The sequence below is a fragment of the Notamacropus eugenii genome, chromosome 1, assembly GCF_028372415.1.
Source record: "Notamacropus eugenii isolate mMacEug1 chromosome 1, mMacEug1.pri_v2, whole genome shotgun sequence".
Classification (NCBI taxonomy): Eukaryota; Metazoa; Chordata; class Mammalia; order Diprotodontia; family Macropodidae; genus Notamacropus; species Notamacropus eugenii.
The window spans coordinates 379,474,355-379,494,697 of record NC_092872.1 but is presented as its reverse complement, the minus strand read 5'-3'; the positions used below and the strand labels follow the sequence as shown (position 1 = coordinate 379,494,697).

At 42.4% G+C, this 20,343-nt stretch overlaps 1 protein-coding gene across 2 annotated transcripts in view; it reads left to right on the top strand.

Annotated features, from left to right (window-relative positions):
- Positions 1-4,945: 4,945 nt before the first annotated feature.
- The window catches only part of ANXA6 (annexin A6), a 58,611-nt gene continuing 43,213 nt past the window's right edge, over positions 4,946-20,343 (top strand). Inside the window, exons 1-2 of one of the 2 annotated variants that reach the window (XM_072630752.1) lie at positions 4,946-5,319; positions 14,507-14,540. In XM_072630752.1, the coding sequence (XP_072486853.1) occupies positions 14,529-14,540 (12 nt within the window). In that variant the 5' untranslated portion in view covers positions 4,946-5,319; positions 14,507-14,528. The remainder of the gene's footprint in view (positions 5,320-14,506; positions 14,541-20,343) is intronic. The other variant, XM_072630753.1, reaches the window with a different exon arrangement.

Genomic DNA, 20,343 nt, shown 5'->3' with positions numbered 1-20,343 from the left:
TCCAGCTTCTTTTACAGATGAGGAAACTGAGGCAAACAGAGTTAAGTGGTTTGCCCAGGGCCACACAGCTAATGTCTGAGGCCAGATTTGAACTCAGGTCTTCCTCTATTCCTTGTTCCACCTAGAAGCCCCCTTTCTCTTCTCTTTACCTTCCTGATTTAGGAGGGAGGAATATGTTGAAGCAATATTAATACTTCATACTTCTATAGCACTTTCAATGTATTATTTTAATTTTCACTTTATCAGTCTTATAAGATAGATAGTGCAATTATGATTAGCCCTAGTTTTACAGATAAGAATGCTGAGTCTACTGAGTCTGAAGGATACTTCACTTTGGTGAAGTGTTTGAGGGGCCAGTCACACCAATAGCACATTGTAGAACTAGGGCAGGAGCCCAAGTGTCCAGCACTCTTTTTCCCCTACAACACACTTAAGGCTAAGGATTTTATGGATGCAGGGTAAATCTAAATCCTCTAGGGGGAAACGAATACACACCAAATGGCTAACAGACACAGCCACTACAGAACCTGGTCCCTTCTGTCTGGGACCAACCTCTTCTGTCTGTCCCTTTTCCCCTTCCCTCTCCACCCTTCACCTTTCCTCCCTTCCTAAAGGGCTGGTTAGAAAGTTTACCTAAACTGAAATTCATGAGTTAATAGTAGAAGAATAGAGTTTTTTTCTACCCAACTAACACATGCATTTTTTAAAATAGGGACTTTCTGGGGACAGTGTCATCTGGCTTAGAACTCTTTTTTTTTTTTAATTTTTTTGAGGCAATCAGGGTTAAGGGGCTTGTCTAGGGTCACTCAGCTACTAAGTGTCCAGTGTCTGAGGCTGGATTTGAACTCAGGTCTTCCTAACTCCAGGGTCAATGCTCTACCCACTCTACCACCTAGCTGCCCTAATTGGTGAACTCTTAACCCAAAGGGAAGGACTCTGAGAGTAAAATTACCCAGCCAGGTAGGGCAGGGCAGGGCAGGGCAGTGGCTGACTGATGGCTGGAGGGATGATCTGAATTTTAGTCCCCGATCTATCAATGCCTGCCTATGTAATCCTGGGCATCTATTTACCTTTCCTGGAACCATCTGTAAAATGGCCTCCAAGGAAATTGATGTCTATATTCTCTTAGAATTCCTGGTTTCTTTAAAAACTCAGTTCATGATGTCTTCTGTATGAGACTTTTCTAGATCCCCCAGCTTTTCATACCTCTTTCCTCCCCAATTATGTTGTTTACTTGGTATAATTTTTGTTTATATATATTATGTATATTTAATATACACAATGTAGCCTCCCCAACAGAATGTAAGTTCTTTGAAGGCAGGGATGGTTTCACTTTTGTCTTTGTATCACCAGCACATAGTTGGCACTAAATAAATACTTGTTGATTGATTGACTCTCTGAAGTCCCTTTTCAGTTCTTGCATTCCATGTTTCTAAGCTTCCCTTAGAATTCATACACAAATTATACTAGCATAAATACTTTATACCTTAATGAATACTCGTTGACTGCTCCTACAAGGCTTTTCTATTTTCCTTTGACTACTTGCATAGTTGTGCAAAGGAGATGTGCTGGCACACCCTGGAGCAAGCATTACCATTGGCCATATCTAACCAACACCTTCTGCACACTTATGGTCACTATTAATTTTGAATCTATTCTTTTTTCTTTTTTTATTATTTTACTTGTTTTCAGTGTTCTACAATCACTTCCATATAACTTAGATTTTTTCCCCTTCCCTCCGTCTCCTTCCCCCCTCCCTCCCTGAGATGGCATACAATTTTATATAGTGAATATAGTGTAAGATCAAAGATCACAGAGGCCCAAGATTTGAAGTCACATAGTATCATAAAGAGAACATTGGTGTTTAATGATAGGCTTTGAAATTTGTTTATTGTTATCTTTTGTATTTTATATGACCCATGACATCCTTGTCTGGAACCATCCCACAGAGTTATTCCTTATAACAAAAACAGTTCTCTGAGTTTCCGACAAGGTTCCAACTTACATTGGAAGAGATAATTCCCTTAAAATCAATGAAATCATAGATCCAGTCCTTATGCCCTGTAAGAAACTAGAGATTTTGTCTCTTTTAAATTTACTAATAATTTGTTTTGAAATCACATTCATTTCCCAAAGTGTCCCTTCCCTCTCTCATATCCAGAAAGCCATCCTTGTAACATAGATTTTAAAAGACAGAGAAAGGGGAAGAATGCTCAGTAAAACTGTATGTTCCACCCTTCTCGGCAAAGAAGAGAGGTGGGTTTATCCTTAGATCTCTTATTTAGGATGGATCTTGGTCCTAACAATTACACTGCATTCTGTTTTAATTTCTGTGGGTTTTGTTCATTTTATTTACATTGCTACACTCACTGTGTAGGCTGTGTTCTTAGTTCTGGTTACTTCAGTTTTCATTCATTCTCATGTCTTCACATGCCTTCTTGTTTTCTTCTCATCCATCCTTTTTTTTAAATGGCACAACAATAATACATTACAGTCATGTATTAATGTTAATGAAGTAATTTCCTGGTTAATGGACAGCTACTTTGTTTCCTATGTTTTATTATTCCAAAAGGCGCTCCTATGAATATTTTGGTGTATACTAGATCTTTCATCTTCTTTGAAACCAAGGATTTTATAGCTGGCTCTTTTCTTGGATTTTTGTCTCCCATCAATTTCTGGTCACCTCTTCTGTAATTTTTCCTACATTGCAACTACTCTCAATCATATCTTATTCCCTCAATATATTCAGGCAGTTTTCTCTCTTAATTCAGCTCATATTTATTCAGTGGCTTTGTATTATATTTTTGTACTGCGTTCAGTTTGAGTTGTGCCTGACTCTTCATGACCCCATTTGGGGTTTTCTTGGCAGAGCTACTGGAGTGGTTTGCCCTTTCCTCCTCCAGCTCATTTTTACAGATGAGCATCTAAGACAAACAGGACTTGCCTAAGTTCACACAGCTAATAAGTGTCTGAGGCCAGATTTGAACTCATGATGAGTCTTCCTGACTCCAAACCCTGTGCTCTATTCACTGTATCACTTTGCCGCCCATATTGAGTGACTAATAGAGGCAAAGACAATGCCAGACACTGGGAATGCAAAGACAAAGAAACCAAAAAATTTCATGCTGTCAAGAAGCTTAAATTCAACTTTGGTGATCAAAAAATAATCTTTGGTTCTTCTGTGATGAGCATTTTAACAATTTGCTGGAAAGGGATCCCTTCTGTTCTTTTGATTTAGATTAGCAAGACTCCATGCAAATACATTTTTACCAGTCCTTGTTAGGTGCCTTCCATCTCTAGCCAAGAGATCATCACTCTGATAATCTAAGCCACTATCCAGAAATTCAAATCCCATTATCAAATGCCATCTTCTTAACCAGTCGTTCCCGTTGAGAGAGTGAGTAATGGACATCAGGCAGAATGAAGGAGCTGGTACTAGAAACAACAATATGAAGGAAGAGAGAGAGCAAAAGAAGTCAGTTTTTTAAAATTTATAGCTTTTAAGAATTAAGGACCTTTTGGTATTAAAAGTATTGAGGAGTGGAAAAAATTTGTCCGATACTGGGAGTTGGGAAATGCTGAACTAGATTCTTGGACCAAAGCAAGAACGATCTAAAAGAAGTCCCTTCAAGCTCTAAAATGCTATGATTCCTAATTGGAATGTGGAAAAATAGGTTATCATTGTCTATTCTCACCATTGGTACATGGTGTATGAAGAGATTCTTAGTGTATGGATTCAAGTGGCTGGAGCAAGCATACAGCAAAAGAAGAACCAAGATGTGACAGAGAAGGGGGATAATGGAGAGTCCTGGGCTTTATGGGCATGGCGACAAGAAGGAACCTGAAAGTCTTGAGAAGGTAAAATTGAAATTTCCAATCCATTGACAAGTCCTTTTGATTCAGTCTTTGGAATATCTCTCATAAACTACCCCTCCTCTCCTTTGCCATTGTCACCACTCTGGTGTAGGCCCCCATTACCTCACTCCTGGATTCTTGCAATAGTTTTCTGGATGATCTTTCTGCCTTAAGTCTTCCCCAACCCCAGCACATCCTCCGTTCAGTTATCTTCCTACAGTTCAGGTCTAACCATATCATCCCCTATTCAATAAACTCCAGTGACTCTCTGTTAGCTCCAGGATCAAATGCAAAATCATATTTGGCTTTTAAAGCCCTTCATAATCCCTACCTTTCCAGCTTCTTACACCTTTCTCCCCTTAGATACTCTATGATCTGCTGACATTAGCCTTCCTAATTTCTTCCGCAAGACACTCCAACATCTCCCAATTCTCTGGAATTCTCTCCCTCCTCATCTCTATCTTCTAGTTTCCTCAACTTCCTTCAAGTCTTAACTAAAATTTCCACTTTCTGCAAGAAGCCTTTCCTGGTGCCTAATAACGCTAGTGCCTTCCCTTTCTATCTTCAATCTATTCTGTGTAAATTATGTTTGTACACAGTTGTTTGCATATTGTCTTCCATTAGACTGTGAACTCCTTGAGGACAGGAACTGGTTTTTTTTCCCCTTTCTTTGTATTTCCAGCTTAGCATAGTAGGTGCTTTGGAATGCACATAAGTACATTTGACTTGAGTCTTAGAATGAAAAGTTTGGAATAAATAATAATTAATGTATCTTCAAGTCTTAAAACACTATTAATGGACTAACTCCAAAAAACCTCTCGGTCAAAACTTATGCCTTAATCTGAGCAATATGTTTTGTTTTTCATCCACCTTGTTTTTCCAGTGTGTGTGGTTGGGTTAATGAAGTTCCCTGGAAAACCTTGTAGTTTTCCAGAGTTCATAGCAATTAACAGCATCAGTCCCCACCCCCACCCCCTCACCCCCACTAGGAGAATCAGGTGAACCTTGCCACAATCAGGTAATCCTTTCCTCTGGGACAGCCTCCGTGACGCTAGGGAGCAACTACCTCTAGGTCCTTATGTTTGATGATGCAATACCATCAGAAGGCGAAAGAGCGAATAACGGAAACCCTGGAGCACGGGAACAAAAGTTAGCCAGGGTCTCTAGTCCCAGCCCCTGCCTGGTGCTAGACCCCTGGCAGTGAGAGGTTGGGGGAGGGCCGAGGGTCCCAGCTGGGATTGGTTGATCCTGGAACACGTGGCAGCTGCTGGAGGGGAGGGGGGGCCGGGAGGAGGCGGAGGCGACTGAAGAGCCTGCTGAGGGACAGCTGAGCCGCAGTCCTGGGTGGCCTCCTCCGCTGTGTGCTGCGAAGCGCAGGCTCTTCCTCGCACTGTCCCTCCTCACGCTCCCAGCTCAGCCGCCTGGAGAGCTCCCTTGGCCCCGCAGGACAGGCAGTTCTTCTCGGTGAGTGGGGGGTGGCCAGCCCGCCCGTCTGGATCGGGAGCTTGAGGAACAGAAGGGAATGGAGAAGAAAGGGCGATCAGAGGGAGTCCAGCCACAGCTGGCATGGGATACACCCAGACTGGAGGAGCCCACACCCGCCGGGCAGGGTCGGGGGCACAGAACGTTTCATCCTCGAAGTAGTTGTTCATTTCTCTGCTTTCTAGAGCTTTGTGTGCTCGGGCTGAGGCTGGGGGGCGTGGGGGAGGGGTGTCAGAGCAGATGGAAGGAGGCGGGAGGGCCAGGCAGTCCGAGGCCGCAGTAACTAGAGCTGGAAGGGGGCCGGGGCTGGGTGTGGCACCGACTACTCTCCGCCAGCGCATTGGCGCAAATCCGCTGCTGCAGGCGAAACTAGCTGTTCCAGAAGGTGAGGGTGGGTAGGGGTGGATTGAAAAGAGGCGCTGGGGCTTTGGTGATTGGTGTTGAAGGAGGTATTTTCTGATGCAAAGTGTAGCAAAGATTCCAGAATAGGAATTGGGAAACATGGGTACCCTCTCCACGCCAGTGATTGGCTTTGTGACCTTGAGCAAGTCATTTCCCCCTCTGCATCCATCTGTAGTAACTCACGTTTACATAGCGCTTTGAGAAGTGTGTTTCAACAAACTGCATTCTGATCATCCTTCTGGGGTAAGGAGCATAAGTATTATATTCCCGTTTTACAGCTGAAATTTAGACCCAAAGAGATCGGGTAACTTGCTCAGGGTCACCCAGGTAATTTGCAGTGGGAGAGCATTGGTTTAGCATTGCCATGCTAGACTGAATTTTGCTTGATTGAAAGCATCTGTGAAGCGTAAGGGGAAAGGGATGGGAAGGAAGGCTGTGGCTAAATGCCAGACAGGGGGTTGGGAGGGACTGGAACTGTATAAGTATGGGGCACTGATTCTCAGTACTCTGTAAGGAGTACAGGACCACAACCTTTTCTAAACTCTGAATCATCAAGGATGTTCCTCTGTCCATCACATCTTGGTTTCTGGCCTTCTGGAGACTTCCCACATTTGCCCTGCAACGTGTTTGGGGATAAGGGGCTGCCTTGGCGATAGGGAAGAAGAAAAATCTGAATTGTGCTGTAGGTGGAATTGGATTGGGGGGCGGGGAATCCCCCAGATTGGACTTCCAGGGCACTCTTGCTGAAAAGAAACAAGATATCTATAGGGGTGGGGCAGGAGCTGGGGGGACTGCCGAGGCGCGCGATTCTTTAGAAGCAACTGTTTCTCCTATCCTTGCTTCTAAAACCCCCTTGGCTTCCTCAAGGTCAATTCCAAATTTGGATATATGTCTCAGCGATTTATGAAAGCTGGAGACTGGCTGGGGCTTGGTTTAGTCTAGAAGAGTCTCCCCACCCTTTGGCTGCTTGATTCAGGGATCTAGACTTTTCCTGTTAGCTCAGTATATTGTGATAGCCTAATTTGTTCACTTTTTCAGATGAACACCATCTTGGTAGGGAGCCCTGTATCTTCCCTGCAGCTGGGAAAACAGCCCAGCTGTCTTTGTCTTGCCCCCATCCCCCACTCCCACTGCAAACCCCAATAATTCATTTGACTTCTTCCATTTGTGCAGAGGCCATTTGGCAGCTGGGAGACACATGGGAAATATTTGTTGTTTCCTGGGAAAGAGAGACAGCTGTGTGGTGATGGGAGGGTGGTTCTGGTCAGGGAGGAAAGCAGAACTGGAAGGGGAAATCCCATGCCCCTTCTCTTCAGGTTGATTCCTGAGTCTCCTTGTAACTCAGGGTGGGGCATGTTGCAGGGCCAAGCTGCAGTAATCCGGGACGGGTGTTAGTAAAATATAAACTCCTTAGGGGCAGGAATTGTTTTTATTTTGGTTTTGTATTCCTCGATGCATAGGGGCAGCCTGGCATAGCAGATAAAGAACTGGCCTTGGAGCCAAGAAGATCTGAGCTCCAATCCTGCCTCGGAAACTTTCTGATTCTGTGACCCTGCCAAAATGTTTAACCTCTCAATGCTATAGCTATATAGCTTAGTTTCGTGGACAAGTAGGCACCTAATATTAAATGCTGATTTGGATGTCCCAGGAGAAGTCAAGGGATCTCATCTACCAAGTCAAGTCAACAAACAATTCTTAAAGTCTTCTATGTGCCAGGTTTAATGCTAAGTGTTGGAGATACAAAGGAAGGTGACTGCTAAGATGGCATTTCTTGGGTGTGGCTGCAGCCTAGGGTGTGACTTGCACCCTTTTTTGCCCAGCCCCTTTCCTCAATTCTCCACTAGGTAGCAAATTCAATTAAACAAACTTCTATTAATCACCTTCTAGGTACCAGGTACTCCAATCAGGAATAGTAATATAGAGCTGAGAAATAATGATCTCTGTTCTCAGGGAGCTTTTAAAAAAAAAAAATTGATACAATTTATTTAATGTTACCATTATTGTCCGGATATATCCCTCCCTAACTTCTACCTATTAACCAGCTCTAGTAATAGAATAAAAAAAGAAAAAGGGGAAGGGAGGAGAATGTGGCACAGGAAAAACTAATAAAGACATCAACCAAATCTGACATTATATGCAATATTTCACACTGACAGTCCCCCACATCTGCAAAGAAGGAGGTTTATTTTCTGGTCTCCTCAAAGACCGTCAGATAGAATATAGTGAAGGTAAGTGAGAAATCCAGACACAGCATTTAGAAAAAATTTGAGGGGAGGAGCGCAGTTCTCAGAGGAATCTGGGAATACTGCATGGAGGAAATAATACCTGAGCTGGACCTCGAAGGAAGAAGGTTTTCTATTGAAGTGTGGTTTGGCTTGCCTCTGAATACATGGAGGCTGGAGTGTAGAATGCATTAAGAAGAACAGGATAATGAAAGAAGCTTAGAAAGGCCGATTGGACCAAGATGTTAGATGGCCTTAAGGGCCGGATCAAGAAATTTATATTTTATCCTTCTCCTCAGTGGTAATAGAGTGACGTGTCAAAGCTTTGCTTTAGGAAGATGACTTTGATAGCTGTGTAAAGGATGTATTGGAGAAGAAAAGCCTGGAGGCATGGAGCCCAGTTAGGAATTTATTAAAAGTATAGTGGAATTGGTCAACAAGCATTTATTAAACCTTTACAGTGTATTAGGCACCATTTGAAGTCCTGGGAGGTTCAAAGAAAGGCAAATATGGTCCCTGCTGCCAAGAAACTTACATTCTAATGGGGAATACAATGAATAAAGAAATAGGTAGCTAGATGGTATAATGGATAGCACACAAAACTAAAGTTAGAAAATCCTACTTCTGATGATGAATATATGACCTTGGTCAAGTCATTTCACCACTCTGTACCTACATTTCCTCATCTGTAAAGAGAAGGTTAAGCTCGATAACCTTTAAAGTCTCTTCCAATCTAAATCTTTGATCCTATGAGAGGTAATCAGGGAATTATAGGAAGAGCCTGTATTGGCATGGTTGCTTCATTAAATGGAAAAGGGAGTGGGATGGACTTGAAATATGCATTAGCAGAATCTGTAGGAGGTATCAGCTGGATATAAGAGTAGAATGAAGGAGAGAGAAGACTCAAAATGATGTTTGGAGCCTGGATAACTAGAAGACCAGTGCTGCCAGTATAATTAGGAGAGGCATGTTATTGTGTAATGTAATGGCAAGGATGCCAGCATAGACAGGAGGGCCTGCTGTATAGGTTCTTAGATCTGCTTTTCTAAAAGGAGGGGTCAACAATCATTTTAATCAAGCACATATGTCATTCACCTAGTTCGGGGGAAAAGCACTGTTAACTTCAGGGAAAATATAAACAGAAATTACAAATGGAAAGACCAACAGACAGGGCTTCCAACTATTTGACCATAAGCAACACATACATCACAGATCAACAGACAGATCCAACTGTCCGACTGTACATATGGAGTTACCAGAGAAAAACACCAACATCTGGGTTTTCAAAGGGGGAGTGGCTCCTTGACTGGCCAAACAAACACTTCCAATGAGTAAGCCCCCAAACAAGAACCTTAACTCCCAGTATATATACAATTTTCAGAGCCAGAGGGCATCCAGACCTTTGAGAAATTAAGAAGTTAGAAATTAACAAAAAGTGTGGGCCTTCCTACAAAACATCTCTCCTAATCAAGCTTCCCTTAGTGGGCAGGTCCATTAATGGATGAGGAAGATCTTTAACTCTCATTAACATAATTAACATAGGTGAACATTCAGTTTTGGACAAACTGAGTTTAATATGTCCCTGGCGCATCTTCTGGTGAAGATGCCTAACTGCAGTGGAAAATTAGGATCTGGGGTTAAGAGGAGAGATTTGGGGTTTTATTTGTAGATCTGGGATTCATCCCTTTCTTGGGAGTCCTCTACCAATCCTTTGAGACTTCTCTCATTCCCCAGGAACCCAGGAGTAGTTATGGTGTAGAATGGAGAGGAGTTTGAGTTTTGCATCTTCCCAAAAAGGTCTTTCTATATCTTTAGGGAATTCAGGTAAGGAGGCAGGCCCTAATAGTGTGGAGCTGTATTAACTTTCTGGCTTGGGTATAGCTGGATTTTCCATGTTCCTAATCCCTTGGTTAATTTTGGAGTGGATAGCCCCAAGCATACCTATTTTGGATTTCAGTGCACTATAGAGGAGATAGATTGGGTAGAACTATTGGTATTTTGGGGGCCCTCCCCCCAGCCTTAAGTACTTAGCTGCCAGCTTTCCCCAAAGCTAACCATTCTGATGACTCGAATCTGGGTAAGAAAGGCTATTCAGGGATGATTTGTATCCTGACTTCTCTACTCCCAGCTCTGGGGTCCAGTCTGACTTGAGTTATTTGACCACTCATCACTAGCCATCTTCTCTAAATTAAGGACTCTGTGCAGTGAGGGCATGGCCAGGGCACTAACAGAGCAGACCTGGGGGGCCTTTCCCCCCAATTCTCCAGATTCACATGAGCCTTATAACTCATTTCTTATTTTTGCCCCGATTTCTATAACTGAGGGAGATATTAATAATTTATAGAAACAGAGGCCCAGGAAAGGGAAAGGTTTGCTTACACAGAGGGCCCTATTTAGCTCTAACCTGTGACAACAAGCAGCCAGCTGCTCTCTAAGAAACCAGAGCGAGGCCTTCACTTGAAGGCCCTGAGCCAAGAGTAGCATTGATCTGGATTTTTCAAGTGAGACATTCCCAAAGCATTTTTTTTTTAATGCAGAGACTGTTCTGATTATTCTTCAGTTACTGAAGGAGATGGGGGAGGGAAAAATAAACTGGTTATGAATCCTCAAGCACTTCTAGCTGGCTCTAACTTTCTTTCTCTTAAAAACAATTAACTGATATTTCCAGAACACTTTAAGGTTTGCAAAATGCCTTATATGCATTCTCACTGAATCCTCAAAACCACTCTCTGAGGTCTATCAATTTGTAAGTATTTATTTAATTCCTACAATCTACCAGGGATACAAATACTAAAACAAAATAATTTTTACCCTACTTGGAGAGGGGACAGTACTCCTGATTCTGTTGTCCCATTTCACAGATGGGGACAACTGGACTTGGAACCAGGAAAATGCACTTCTTTCCTATCAGCAAATCACGTATCATCTCTGAGCCACAGGCCACTCTCTAGGCCTTATTCTGCTAACTCAGCAGTTCTGAAAATGTGGTTTGGGGTCCATTGGGACTCTCAATCAAAACCATTTCCCCAAAGCTAAGATTTTAATTTCTGAATACAATAAATATAGATGTCATCCACATAAACTAAAACTGTTGGAGGGAGATCTTCAAATAGTTTTTAAGAGCATAAAAGGGTCCCGAGACCAAAAAGTTTGAGAACTGTTATACTAAGTAATTAGTTTTATCTATATTGAGACAGGCATAGATCTTTAGTGTACTGATTTATTTTGCAGATGGGGAAACTGAGGCTCAAAAAGGTTAAGTCACTTGTGTGTGGTCTTTCCTAATTTCAGGGCTAGTCACTATTATAGTCAGTCACTAGTGACTATAGTCAATTCACTATTACCAGGATATGAGGAAGCTGAACCAGATGATCTCTGAAGTCTCTTCCTGCCCTTGACATTCTGGGTGGTAGATTTTGAGATCCTTTCCAGGATCTTGGGTTCTTAGAAGGCTCTTTAAAGAAAATACATGTACATATACATATACATATACAGAGAGAGAGAGAGAGAGAGAGAGAGAGAGAGAGAGAGAGAGAGAGAGAGAGAATGTTATTCCTCTCTAGGGTTGAGGAAAGTTTTTGTTGTTTTCTTTCTTTCCTTGCCACGGCTCTGGCTGATGCTTATCCCTCCTACACCTTTCAAGATAAACTTTCTCTTGCACCTCAATCCCTTGGTATCCCCTGGGCCAGCCATCATTGGTAGAAAATCCCCTCAGTCCTCTTCATCTCTCCTCCTGCTCCTTCACCCACATATCATCCATACACAACACTACCACAGGATATGTGGGTCAGTGTGGGGATGGGCTGTAGGGACCAGGGTGAAACACAGATCTTTGTCTTTCAGAAAATAAAATAGCAGCTGGGGACAGGGAGACTGAGAGGTCCTGCAGATCCTATGTGGGTAATCTAGAAATGAGGCCCAGCCCTCCTACATTTCTTTTAAATGTGGGGAAGGAAATAGCTGTATGGAGATATGTAGTGGAAAAGAGGACAAAATCAAAGAGTTTGGGTCCTAGCAACAAAGGATGTAAATTCAAGGCCTAGGCCACCAGTAGTTCTGATGGACGTTGGCCTTTAATAGCGTAGGAGCACAAATAATAGCTTTTCAGATGTGGATGGGAATTTAGAGATCATCTTGTCCATTAAAGCTCCCTTCCCCCATTCTACAGGTGAGGAAACTGAGACCCAGAAAAGACAATGATTTGTCCAAAGTCACAAATCAATGACTGTCTTGTCCAAGAGCGGTATGCAGAAAAATTCCTATTGAGGAAGGTGATGGGGGAAAGGAAAGGAAAAAAAAGGAGGACCCCAGACAAGATGGAGGGAATGGGACTGTGTTGTTGGAGACTTGAGCAGTCTGCTATAAATCCATGGAGAGAAGAGGATTCTCTCCCCGATGTGGGGCCTGGGAGCCAGTACTGCCTTTCAGCTTTCCCCTGGAGGGGTGTCCTGGGTTTTCCCACTTTGGAAGAGTATGTCCTTTCTGCCCAACTCTGAGTTTGCAAGTTTAGCTCGTTGAGATAAGAGAGCCTATCTCTGAGCCCTCTTTCCTCTAGAAAGGGGCTTTTACCCAGATGGCTTCATTTACTCACTCTGGACTAGGGCCATTACTGAATTTTCCAGCTATGTGGCCAAGGGAAAGCTGTGTCGGGTGCTGGGCAGGGTGGGAGCGCTCAGCCCCTTGAAGGATCAGATGATGTCTAAGGGCTAATTCATTCTTGAGTCTTGATCTGTGCCTCTCCTATTCCCTCCTCATATGTACCAGAGCTAATTTATGCCTACCTCCTCCCCCCGCCCCCCACTCCTGGGCCTCTGTGTGGGGGGAGGAGTTGAAGATTTGGAACATAAAAACACTAGTGTTTTCAGTTCCTCCTGAGTGTTGCTGGGGAAACAGAGCAGGGTTTCCTGGGGCTTTGGTTGCTTGGGTTCTCCCTCCCCCATCTAAATAGCACCCTCTGATTTCTGGTTTCAGCAGAGCTGAGGCCCCTGATTGGGGTAATCCAGACAATGAGGGGAATGGAAAGAGTTAGGGGGCCAGCAGGGAGGGTGTAATGTGCAGAGAGAGCTCTTGTACAATCTGTACCACTAGAATTGAAATAGAATTACTCTTGGTTTCAGTGTAGATCCAGGACTAAATTCATCCCAGGCAATTGAACATGGGTCATGGCTGGGATGCCTGGAAGCAACATGGAACTGTGGAAAGAACTTTAGTCTAGAAATAAAGAAACTTGGTTTTGAGTTCCAACTCTGCTACCAACTTTCTTGATCAGTGATACTGAATGATGTATAATGATAGTGAACAAGCTTGGCCCTAGAAAAGAAATGAGAGAACTCACCTTACTCTTTTCTTTGCAGACATGGGGAACTACAGGTATAGTTCCTATAACAGGGTTTCTTAACCTTTTCTATGTCATGGATCCCTTAGGCAGTCTGATTAAATTCAGGGACCTCTTCTTGGAATTAAAAAAATCATAATTAAAGGAAATGCTCAATTTTAGCTACAGGTTAGTGAAAAGAAAAAGTATAATTTTTTTTCCCCATTCAAATTCATGGATACCCCTACCCTACTCCTAAAACTATCAATGAACTCTTTGGGCATCCGTGGACTATAGTTAAGAATCTCTAGTCTCTTATGTTTTACTCATTAAATAGGTTAGTTTTATTATAACTAGCTTTTCTCCCTTTATCTTTTATGAGGACTAACTCACTGTGTACAAAAGGGAAGAGATTAAGCATTTATTAAGAGCCTACTATGTGCCAGACACTGCTAAGTACTGTATAAATATTATCTTGCTTAATCCTCACCACAAACCTTCAAGGTCAGTGCTGTTATTATCCCCATTTTACAGTTGAGGAAACTGAGGTAAATAGGTTACATGACTTCTCCAGGGTTATACAGCTAGTGTCTGAGGCTGGATTTTAGCTTAGATTCTTACTCTAGGCTTAGTGCTCTATCTACTGTGCCACTTAGCTGCACTATGTAGGGGAAAGTTGTTTAAAAGAAAAATCAAGTTTTTTTTTTTAATGTTTTAACATTGATGTATGATGACCTTGGTCAAGTCACTTCTTTCTATAACTCAGTTTCTATCTCTACAAAATGAAGAGGTCAGACTAGATGATCTTGAAGGTCCCTTCTAGCAGTGACATTTGATAGTGTTGGGTTTCCACACTCCTCACACTGATAAAGAGGAGCCTTCCCTCCTGGAAATGGGGCACCATGTTCCCCATGGCCAGGTAGTAGAGGATGGAAATGAGATTGGGCCCCCAAAGAAAACTATCAGAGGAGAATTCCTGAGAGTCAGTTTCCTCCTCCCCAATTCAACCAGCACATAAAAAGCCCCTGGAAAGGGGTAGGGGAAGCAAGGTAGTGTCCCAGTCATTCAGGGTTATATCACTGCAGGTAAGTCTTGCTAAGCTTCCTGCTCTGGCTCTATGCTGCTAACTTCCCCTCTCCTTTCTTCTTTTCAGTGGAAGGGTAGAGACTAGAGGCAGTGGATGGAAAGCGGTTTTAATTTCTATATTTTTCTCTTTTTTTTTTTTTTGCAGCTTGTGTGCACCACCAGAAACCATGGCTAACACGGTAAGGCTGCCTTCCCTCTCCCATTATTGCAGTGTTTGCCTCTGCCTAGGAGTCCTTACAAAGCCCTCCAGACCTGAGACAGTTCTCGTGTTCTGAGAAGTTTTTCCTGCCATCCTTTCCTCCCCCCACCTGCATCCCACTACCCTCCTAGGGTTTGGTCCTCTTAGTGTTCTCATATTAGAGATCTCATAGGTCCCCCATTCATTCACCCTCAACAACATCCCTTATGCGACAGTCATGTCACTGGGCATATGTCTCCATCTGGCCACCACCCTAGATTAAGTCCTCATCACTGCTTACTTCGACCACTATAGAATGCTCCTAATTGGTATTTCTCCTCTCCAGTCCATATTTCACAAAACTGCCAAAGTGATCTTCCTAAAGCATGGATATGAGTCATGAACTTTCAGTGGCTCCCTATCACCCATGAGATAAAATACAAGCTCCTCTAACTTGAAACTTCTCACAGTCTAATTAGAACCTGTCTTTTTGGATTTGTTTCACATTGCTCCCCTGCATACATTCTATTTTCCTGCCAAATCAGCCTATTTGCTGTGCTCTGAACTTGACATATCCATTTCCTTCCCCCATGTCTTACATGGGCTTCTCCTAAGACCTGGAGTACACCTCCACCTCTTAAAATCCTTAGCAGTCTTTCCTCATTTTCACCTGGTACCTACTTAAATGTTGTATCTCTCAGGAGAATATAAGCTGCTTGAGGTCAGGTTCAGGTTTTCTCTTTTGTCTTTGTATCTGAGGTGCCTGATACATGATTCCTGGGGCATAGTCAATAAATGTAAGTGAAATTGAATTGAAATACTGCCTGGAAGGTTTGCTGAACAACACAGCTCAGGGATATACTAAGATCTCTTTTTGTTTAGTATGAAAAAAGAAAAGGCAGCCAACATTGGAGAGAGAGTGCTGGGCTGAGGATTTAGGAGACCTGAGTCTTTACCCCAGATCTACTCTTAGTTTTCTGAATGGACTTGAGACAAAGTCATTTAATCTCTTTAGCTCCTTCTTACCTTCTTTATAAAATATTTTGGTTGGGGTCATCCATGTTCCTGGCTCTAATTTATTCATTTGGATGTTTTCTTAATATCTAGAACAGGGGTGGGCAACCTGCAGCCTCAAGGTCGCATGTCACCTTCTAGATCCTCAGATATGGCCTTTTGACTGAGTCCAAGTTGTACAGAATAAATCCTTTTATTAAGGGGATTTGTTTTGTGCAGTTTGGATTCAGTCAAAGGGCCTCACTTAAAGACCTAGAGGGCCACATGTGACCTTGAGGCCACAGGTTCCCCACCCCTAACCTAGAATATACACAGTACTGTGAGGAGAGCAGATGCATGACACAGTCTGTCCCTTGGTTAGTCTGTAGGGGAGATAAGAGGGACATATATATCAGTTATTAGCTTTAAATATTACTTAAATACTCAACAAGTTGTACAGAAGTTAAGTGTGATGGGAGATGATAGGAGGGAAGAAATCAATATGGGCTGGGGTGGCCAGTTTTATCTTCCTCGTCATCATTGCTACAGTAATGATTAGCATTACATAGTATTTTTTAAAGTTGACAAAGTACTTTGAAGATATTTTTTCCTCACAACAGTACTGAGAGGTAAGTACTATTATTATCTCCATTTTGCAGATAAGGAAACTAAGGTTAAGTGACCTGCCCAGGGTCACACAGCTGGCCAGTGTCTGAGAATGGATTTGAACTTAGGTCTTTTTGCTTATGGGTCCATTCTCTACTGTGCTAGCCAGCTGCCATCTCATAGAGGAGGTGGGGTCCCTTATCTACTACTGGAGGATGCTGATGATAACATTGGGCCATCTTTCATATTTAGAGTTGACTCCTGTCATTCCCCTGGCCAGAGATTCTGCTCTTTGCAGAATATCAAGATGTGCACTTTGATCTGTATCCCCAGCAGTGGGAATGGAATTTAGTCCCCATAACAAGCAAGGACATACATTACTGTGCTAACCTTTGGACTCTTCCTGTGGCTGGGGCTAGGTGGTTGAGATTGATTTGGGATAGGAGTGGAGAAATAGGTCAGATTGTGGTGAGGGGTGGAAATTGGAAACAGAACAGAGATGAGAGTTCTTAAGTAACTGAAGCAACAATGTCATCTTCATTATCCCTGTATTCTAAACAGATGGGATCCTCTCACTGTCTCATCTTTTAGTTGGGAGCACGAGGAAGGCAGAGAGGCATCTCTTGGGGCTGCCTGCCTAGTTTCTAGCAATAATGAAGAACTTCATCTGCCAACAGTAGCCTGGGTATAGCCCAAGTCTTCACCCTCCTGGGCACAAGTACTGTTTACCATCTGGCCACAGAACCTGTTGAATATTTTAGGGTGGAAAGTTGGTTTGTCTTCTCCTTATCCCATTGCCTCTAGTAGCATGGGTCCAGCTACTAGAGAAAAGGCAGGTTTGGAAAGAAAGGGGGGAGGAGAGGAAAAGAATATTACTAAGTAGCTTGCTTATTTTGTTTCAATTCAGGTTGTTATTTTGTTGATATGAGGAACTCTGGGAAAGGAAACTCCCTTTCCTGATACAGATATGTATCTAACTGTTCTGAAACCCATCTCTTAAGTTTGGGGGAAAGAGTGTATATGGAATTTATTTTGAGGTTAAGTGATTTGCCCATAGTCAGCCAAGATGTGTCAGAGGTGGGCTTTTTTGAAGAAAGTATTCAGGTTATTATATAGCCCCCAGAGCAGATTAGCTGAGGACAAGATAGGGACCACAGAAAACCCTACAACAGAGATTCTTGGCCTTCTTTTATGTTACAGACCCCTTTGACAGTCAGGTGAAGCCTTTTCAGAATAATATTTTTACATACACCAAATCACAAAAAATAGAGGATTACAAAGGAAGCCAATTACATTAAACACAATTATCAAAAACATTTTTTTTAAAGTTCATGGACTCCAAGTTAAGAACCTTTATCCTAAGGGATCTTCAGTCCTCAAGTAAAGTAAACTTGTCCTGGGTTCCAGTTACTTTGGTTAAAGCGTCTCCATTGAGGTGACTAGAAGCTTGAGAATATCAAGTCACTTGTCTAGGCTCATTCAGTATTTAAGTAGAAGAGTGGAATTAGAACTCATGATTTCTGATGTGTCCAGGCTGTCATGGAGTCCCTTGATTCATAGTGCCTTTTATCTATGTTGGTAGGTTACTCTGGCCAATCTCCCAGTTGCAGTGAGTATGTCAAAGTCCTGGGGATGCTTTCATTACCTCTGCTACACCAGTATCTCCCACCACTTGGGGAGGGTTTAGTTAGGGCAAGTCCCTCAATGCCAGGAGAAAAAAACCATAGGGCTTAGTGTTAGAAGACTGAAATTAAAATCCCAATTTTGTGATTGACTAGCTTTGTGATCATAAGTCCCTTTGGTTTGAGTCTTAAGTTTCTTCATCTGTAAAATACTTGAATTACCTATCTAGTACCATTATTGAAAGGAAAGAGCCCTCCAAAGTTTAAAGTGATGGAGATGCCACTTGGTATAGTGGAAAGAGTGTTAGATATCAGAGGCCCTGGGTTCCAATTCAGCTCTACCATTTACTACTCAGGTAAACTCAGTGGACTCAGCACTAAAATCAGATGGTTGGATTAAACGATCCTTAATGTGTCTCCTAGTTCTTAATTCTCTGATCCTAAATGTGAGATGATGATGATGGTATACCACTGTATATCCTACCTGCTTCTCTCGCCTGCTTGTTGACAGCCTCGGGCCCTCCAGCTCTTTTTGCAGGACCCAGGGAAGTAGTATAGAAGTTGATCTTTGCCGTCAGGCAAGTGGGACTGGGTCAAATCAGGAGGTTGCCAAGTTCTGCCTCCTCTTCCCTCACCCTAGAAGTCAACTTTTCATCTGGACATGGTGAAACAACCCTATAATCCTTGCTCCATCAAGACTGAGTCTAATAAATCTCTTGAGTTCTGATCTACTGGGGCCTGTGCAGATCAGATGTCTACACTATGTTCAGCACTGATATAGTTGAGGCCCTGAGAGCAGGGGGATTGGAGGTACCTGGTTGCCTAAGGAGGGGTGAACAGGCTGGAAATGGAAGTAGAATAAGTTAAAGCCCAGGTGAAAATGAGTAGTGGGATTGGGCTGTGTGAGTAAGTCCTGCACCTCTAGATTAGGCAAGAGAGGGAGGTCTTACGAAATTAAAAATAATTTTTTTTGAAGTCCTTCCTTTGACTCCCTGTCTTTCATCTGATATGTATATATATATTCACATATGTTAATTCAGTTCAACAAACAATTCATCAAATGAGACAATTATAAAAAAAGCACTTAGTACCATACCTGGCACATGGTAGGTGCTATATATTCATTCCATATGTATTATGTATGGGTTATATGTAAGACACTGCTAGGCACTAGTAGAATTAGGAGGTCCTTTAGTGATTGTTCTAATCCAGGGGATCTTAAACTTATTTATGTTGTGGGCCCCTTCAGTGGGCTGATGAAGCCTATGGACCCTTTCTCAGAATCATGTTTGTTGCCTACATTCATGTGCAATCATTTTTTTTCTATTCTACTATGTTATGGAAATGCTTATTTTATTGAAGTTCAAAATAAAATAAATAAAATTTAAAAATAAAAAAGAAGGAAGTACTAAATTTCAGTTAGAAGCTAGTGAAAATAAAGCTGTAATTTCCCCCACCCCATCCAATTTCACATAGACATTCTATCTGTCAGCTGTGGAGCCCAAGAAAGGATTCTCATCTCCTCTAACTCCTTCATTTTATAGATAACAAAACTGAGGCCCAGGGGGAAAAATAAAATTGCACAGGTAGAAAGTAGCACAGCTGCAAGAGAGTCAAACTTAGGTCCTCTGGTTCCAAAGTCAGTACTGAAGAAGCTTATGTTTAGTAGAACAAACCTGGGGACTGGAATATGAGCACTGTCATTTATTGCCTGGGTCTCCTGGAGTCCTTAATACACCTCAGGCAAGTTATTGAAACTCTTGGCTTATCCTGGTTCTTCATCTGCAAAACAGGTTGGACTGGGTGATCTCTAGGCACCTTTGTAGCTCTAAACCCCATGACCTATGACCAAGTGACCTCTGAGGTCCTTTGTAATTCTTAAGATTCTATGACCTTCAGCTTGACTGTGAACTCAATGAGGATAGAGTTCCTCACTTAGACATATCTGAATCTTATTGCACCCTGGGCAAGTATTAAGCGTTGGTAAGCATCTCTCACTTACCCCACTAGGTAATCAATGCCTTAAAGGTAGCATCTACCTCAGACCTTATCTATCGATATTTATTTTTCTTTTTTTCTTTTTTCATAAGCTGTGTTCAGTAAATTGAGTTCCTGGTGTCTCCTCTACCTTTCCACTCCAGCCTATTGCCAGGCTTAAGGAAAGAGTACAAGCAGCCGGTGTCTTCTAGAACCTTCTTAGCAAAGACAGTAGCTCTCTCCCTTGAGAAGCTTAAGGAAGTTACCACCATCCAGAAATCCTTCATATCTCTTCAGTTCCAGCCCTGGTCTGGAAGATTCAATGGATTCTAAGATGTAGGCTCCACAAGGAGAAAGTAGAAGCAAGGCTAGGGAGATGGCTAAACAAACTGTGATGTGTGAATGGAGTAGAATATTACTGTGCTGTTAAAAATAGAATCGTGGAAGGACATGAATTGATATAAAGCAAAGTAAGCACAGCCCAGAAAATGGCATACACAAGGACAACAACAATATAACTTGAAAGAACAACCGTAAAACAATCAAAACTGGATATTGAAGGATTCAGAGGAATAATTGTTCCCAAAGGACAGATGCAAGAAGATG